The sequence below is a fragment of the Leuresthes tenuis genome, unplaced genomic scaffold, assembly GCF_036924035.1.
Source record: "Leuresthes tenuis unplaced genomic scaffold, fLeuTen1.0.hap1 SCAF_13, whole genome shotgun sequence".
NCBI lineage: Eukaryota > Metazoa > Chordata > Actinopteri > Atheriniformes > Atherinopsidae > Leuresthes > Leuresthes tenuis.
The window spans coordinates 12,815,216-12,820,711 of record NW_027325367.1 but is presented as its reverse complement, the minus strand read 5'-3'; the positions used below and the strand labels follow the sequence as shown (position 1 = coordinate 12,820,711).

The 5,496-nt window shown below is 43.1% G+C and overlaps 1 protein-coding gene across 1 annotated transcript; it reads right to left on the bottom strand.

Moving 5' to 3' along the window:
• Positions 1-1,678: 1,678 nt before the first annotated feature.
• On the bottom strand, positions 1,679-4,870 carry LOC140266876 (protein c-Fos-like). Its single transcript, XM_072362000.1, has 4 exons — positions 4,648-4,870; positions 3,864-4,079; positions 3,180-3,287; positions 1,679-2,986 (listed from the first exon to the last, which is right to left on the bottom strand). The coding sequence occupies exons 1-4, from the start codon at positions 4,774-4,776 to the stop codon at positions 2,276-2,278; spliced, it is 1,164 nt and encodes a 387-aa protein (XP_072218101.1). The 5' UTR covers positions 4,777-4,870; the 3' UTR covers positions 1,679-2,275.
• Positions 4,871-5,496: the final 626 nt, after the last annotated feature.

The following is a 5,496-nucleotide window of genomic DNA, read 5'->3' as shown; positions in this document are numbered from 1 at the left end:
AGTCGACTTTTTAATCCACAGTGATATTTTAGTTGCGTTTGTCAACACTTTATATTCCCATGAGAGGGAACCATTCAGGTTCCATAAGCTTTGGATTGACAGAGAGCGTTTCATTTGTATAACCTTTGCCCAATAACTGTGTCGTACATGCAGAATAAAGTTCACATGCCTTGTTGATGCTATGCTGCATACTTTTTCCATTTTTACTTTTTACTTTTTTACTGTTAGAGACACAGAATTCATGGGTTTTATTCAAGTCAAGTCCACCCACTAAAGGCCAATAAAAACTCACATTTCTTTTTGTTTGGACTATGCAGATGTGTTTCCTCTGTGTTACATCTCATTGAATGTTTATTTGAAGCTGTCTTAAGAAGTTCCCATTTGTTCAGTTCCAGCTTTTGATTCGAATAATTTTTCAGAGCATGCTTTTTTTTTTTCAAGAATTTGGGCAGTTATTTGTACAGGAGTACAAAAAACTGTGAATGGAGTGTGTGGGAATGTGACATTTCTACTAGACCACTGACTTTAATGTGAGCTCTGTGATTGTTGGTTGCTGCCGCTTGCTCTTGAGCGACTCCTGCTGGTGTTAATGAAAACAGCACCGCTCACATTTTGTAAAGCCTTCGACAAAGATCTTTTGTCATGCGTAAATGACGAGTAAAAGAAAACCCTCTCTGTTGAGCGATGGTACAGTGGGTGTACCCACGGTGTTACCGATGGCCTGAAACATACATTTGCTTGTTGAAAAGCGACACCATGCACTGTGGTGCAAATTCCTTGAATGCTGTTCCGAGAAAGAATGCCATATTGGGCATTGGATCAATTACCATCATGCACGTGACAGATGTTCTATAACTGATGGAAAAGTTCCTTCTGTGAACAATCAGTAGCATTCCTGCCCGCTCTTGTTTAGATTTGTTTTTGGGGTTTTTTTGTTTCGTTTTTTTTTTTTAAAGCTCTGGTCCTGAAATATGACACTAGTTGCCATGGAAGCAAAACAACTGCAATTCCAATTATGGTCAAAGGAAGCGAAACGGTACGGCAGTCACGCTCTGACGTCAGACACAGCACGTATAGCGCTGCTGAGGAATCGGGTTCCCTTGACCGTGACAATGGCGGAGCAGAGATGGAACCATGAATAAATAATTAACCTGCTGTTTCTGCGGCTCCCACACACTTTAAACACGAGTCAGTCTTAGCCGGTTGCACTTTATGTAATACCGAAAGCAGAAATAGGAACATTGACCTCTTTTTGTAGTTATACTTAGCAAGAAAAAAAAAAAACACAAGTTAGAATAACACTTTCCCCTCTTCTAAAGCTAGCACTGCAACTCTCATTATCTTGAGCATAACATTTAACACCTGAAATTGCAGCTGTTCTACTTTAAGTTGTTTAGCTCTTCTTATTTCTTAATGGTTCCATTTTTTACTCACCCCATCTTTCACTTACAAATTTAGCCTTCTGTCATAACACAACATACTCAGTTCTGCTTTGCCTTTTAATGCGTCAAAAGTTGTCATGTTTTCGTTCCTTCTCCTCTCTGACTGCTCAGCTTGTATCTGACGAGGAAGAAACAGACCTCACGTGATTAAAAAGCTGTATAGCCGCTGCTGAACGAAGACCCCGCAGTGATGTGACTGTTTATTCAAACAGATGACAGACAGACAACAATGCTGAGAAATCATTTGTGGATGTCTTGCTTTATTTCCAGCATCTTTAAGTTGTTGGGGTTTTTTGTCATTGTTGTTGTCGTTTTTGCATCAGTATTATTTTTGATATGTAAAAAAATAAACTATGTCATAAAATACATCTTGAGAAAATACATGGCATGATCAGTTTTTCATGGAAATACTTGAAAGGAAATGTCAAGTCAGGTCAGGGGACACCTTACAGCAAGACACACATGTGCTGCTACATATTAGTAACCCTCTATTTTCACTTGCTACAACTTTAGTCGACAGTGCTAACATGTATATTACGCCAATAAGCATACATTCACATCACAGGTAGCTACTGAAAAACACGAGATACCGCCTCTTCTTGGAATACAGATGATTTGTATTTGCATGCACTTGAGCACAAAGTCTCATCTTAGACAGTTGTGACACTATGGAAGAATTCAACCCTGTTACAGTCACAGAAATCACATCACCTTTGATGTTTCGCTTTACACAACATCAAAGCGCACACTACAAAAGATTATTATAGAGAGATCATAGCTTTCTGGCTGGCTAGATTATAAATACAGTATAATGTTGCATAACGTCTTTGCATTCACAAGGCCAGAAGTGTCGGCGAGTTAAGACTATCTTTCATTAACTCGGATGCTCCGAGACCGCCTTTGAGGCCCTCGCAGCTGTCAGCCAAGGATTCAATCTCAGAGTAATTAAAGGAGAACACTGTGCGGTAATTGCTACAAGTGGGACTGGAAGACATGACTGGTGTGCTCAAAGATTCAAGATCGCTTGCCACAGACTTGTACAGGGTTTCCCAGTCTGGCAGGCTGAAGGGGCCACTCAGGTCTATGTCGGGGACGGATGCAGCCGTCTCAGAGGTCACTGCCATCTCCAGGCTGGGCACCAAGTCGTCCAGGTCATCCAGGTCATCCAAGTCATCCCCTTTAAAGTCCTCCAAGGTCTCGTCTTCTGCACTGGAACACAGGAGTATGTTGGAATTTCCCAAAATGGCGGCAGCAGGGATGCTCGGGACGTTGTCCATGTCTTGACCAGCAGGGATTTCTCCAGCTGTCGTGTTGCTCTCTGGTGCTTTTACATTCTCCAGGATGGACAGCAGCTGTGGGGAGGCTGGAGGATCCTGCAGCATTGAGTTAACATCTTCTTCCTCCCTGTCACTGTCATCGTTAGGAGAGAGTTTGCAGGGTGGTTTGTGGGAAGCTAAGACATGCTCCAGTCTCTCCTTTTCCTTCAGCAGATTGGCTATCTCTGTCTGAAGGGCAGACTTTTCCTCCTCCAGCGAATCAGTTTCCTGGGGCAAGAAGGCACATAAACAGTTTGACATCGCATGAACAAATCACGAAAGCACGACAATTCTGCAGTGTCCCATAGTGCTCCGCAGTCATCCCTGCTTAGCTCTTGCTGTCTCAATGAAACGTCATATGAATGTATGTGTTCTGTTTGGGAGGCAAGCATGTTGTGATTTCACAAAACGCCACACTTACAGCTTGAAGACTGTCTATCAGCTCCCTCCGTCTGTTACGACACTTTGCTGCAGCGATCTTGTTCCTCTCCCTCCTGATCCTCCTCCTTTCCTCCTCCTCTTTAGACGGCTAAAATCAATCCGGAGAAAGAAAACATTTAAATACACGTCCTGCTCATTCTCACCACGTCCGCAGTTGGCTCCTCGACGCCATTTCATTTGCCAGAAAAGAAAAAAAAAGAAAGAAATCCTCTTTGCAGTGAGTAGCGAGAATACTGATGTCGTCTGTGCAGACCCCAGATCGTGCAAATGCTGCAACACTGGCACGGTCTCGCCGTGCGTGTGAACGCGCATTTTATGCTACCTCCTTTCTCATCCATTCTTCACAGATCTGTACTCCTTCAACTTTGATTACCTTTTCAACATAGCCGTTTGAGCCTATGTGATACTTGTTGGGTTATCCTAAGATACGTGACACTTTTCATTTGAACTGCAACAACAGTTAATTGCAGCGCATTTCACGTCTCTGATAAAATATCGCGATAACTTCATTCTTGCATTAACCTCTATGTAAATGAGTCGTGAGGAGGAGTTGGGCAAAATATTGAAGCACAGTCTGGCTCCCTGAGTCGATTGATTGATTGATTGATTGAAAGCAACGTCTTTTTTGACGCTGACATTTGAGCCCCCACTCCCTGTCGCATACCTGCTCTTTCTGCCCTTTCCTGTTGCAGGGCTTCGCCTTCTTTACACCTGCAGGAGAAGGCGACTGGGTTGCGCCATGACTTTTGGTTTTTGCACGGCCACAAGACGCAGAGACAGATGTGACGGCCGTCGGCTGCACGGTCCACTTTAGATGTGGCGATGTTGAGATTGCAGTCATAGTCGGACCAAAGGAGGCTGTTGGACTGGTGTCACTCTCCTGGAAGAAGCCACATCAGAGACACATGCATATGCATGCAGTCAATCACTCACTTAGCGTATCTGATGAATAAGAAGTCACGCACCAGCTGACCTTTACGAATGTTTCAACGGTGCATCAATTATTTGGCAGATAAATGTCAACGAGGACTAAATCAATATAGCTACTGTCTGGAAATCTATCAAAATGATACACGTCACATCGTAATAGCCTTCTTTGCACATTGTGTTTTTCACCGTCATTACTCCAAAAACGAAAGGTCACTATCAAAACAGTGTAAAAATAGCTGTCCTGCAAACCAATCTGAAAAGGAGACTGTAATTCCCTCGTCTTTGCAGCTTTTCTACAGATACACTGACAATGTAAAGAATTCGCATGTTTCCATAGAATCGTTCACAGCAAAGACAGTGATCCTGTTAACGAAAGAACTGACTGTGAAATGCATTTAAAAACATGTGCAGAATTCAAGGAATACAGCCTTTGGCAGCCCTGTGCCCCAGTCACCCAATAATATTTTGTTCTGTGTCTGTTATGAGGATTATTTTTGAATGATCAAACCTGCTTTTACCTCGGCGCTGTCCACTGATGATGAAAGCGAGTCAGAAGGATGCTGGCTGCACCCGGGGGTGTCCCCGCCAGGCGATGCTGTGCTACAGCTGGAGGATGGATCGAGCTCAGTGTTGGAGTCTGGATGCATGTTTTCCTCTGAGATAACAGCACAAAACGCACGAGCCGTCAGTCTGTTCGAAGCCGAGAACTTATATCCTGAACGCCTACTCCATTTGCCGGAATCATAAATGGTAACTGTGCAGATGTGGAGAGGCCCGCCTTTTATAGTGAGCTGGAATTTTATGAATGAAATCTGTGTGGCGAGACCGAACCATTTCACAAAAGGAGAAGCGATGGAGAAATGCGGCTGGGACATGTTTTGGACTTCAACATCTAAATCGCTGAAATGTCTGAACTGCAACACTCAGCCACGATTTCACTCTCGTGTGTTTTATTTACTCAGATATCCCAAAATAGCATGCATGTGTAAAGTGACACCCCTGCCTACAGAAGGAGCCCACCAACATGAATGAACTACGTCATTTCATGTATGCAGCATCTGCATCATATAGCCAGACATAATGTTCCCCCTGTGAATTCACGGTAATATAAATAGACTCTACCGTTTGAAGGAAAAAGAGGGGATGGCAATCACGAAACAGTCTGTATTTTTAGATAGTTGATAGATTGTTAACAGCCATTTTGACCACTATCTGACCGGTTAAAACAGCTCATTTGAACAACGCTGATCCCAAAAAAAATGTCCTTAACTTCTATTTACACCCGTGTTATGAACTCCATTATAATTTAATCCTTCTCCAACGCTTCCAGTAAACTGGATTAATATTTATGATGCGCAAAAGGAAGT

Excerpts from the sequence above, each read along its gene's own strand:
- LOC140266876 (XM_072362000.1), bottom strand. The coding sequence starts at position 4,776 with ATGCATCCAGACTCCAACACTGAGCTCGATCCATCCTCCAGCTGTAGC. Across the intron at positions 4,080-4,647 it reads CATCAGTGGACAGCGCCGAG|GAGAGTGACACCAGTCCAAC; the intron begins GTAAAAGCAGGT and ends GGCTTCTTCCAG. Across the intron at positions 2,987-3,179 it reads TGATAGACAGTCTTCAAGCT|GAAACTGATTCGCTGGAGGA; the intron begins GTAAGTGTGGCG and ends TTCTTGCCCCAG.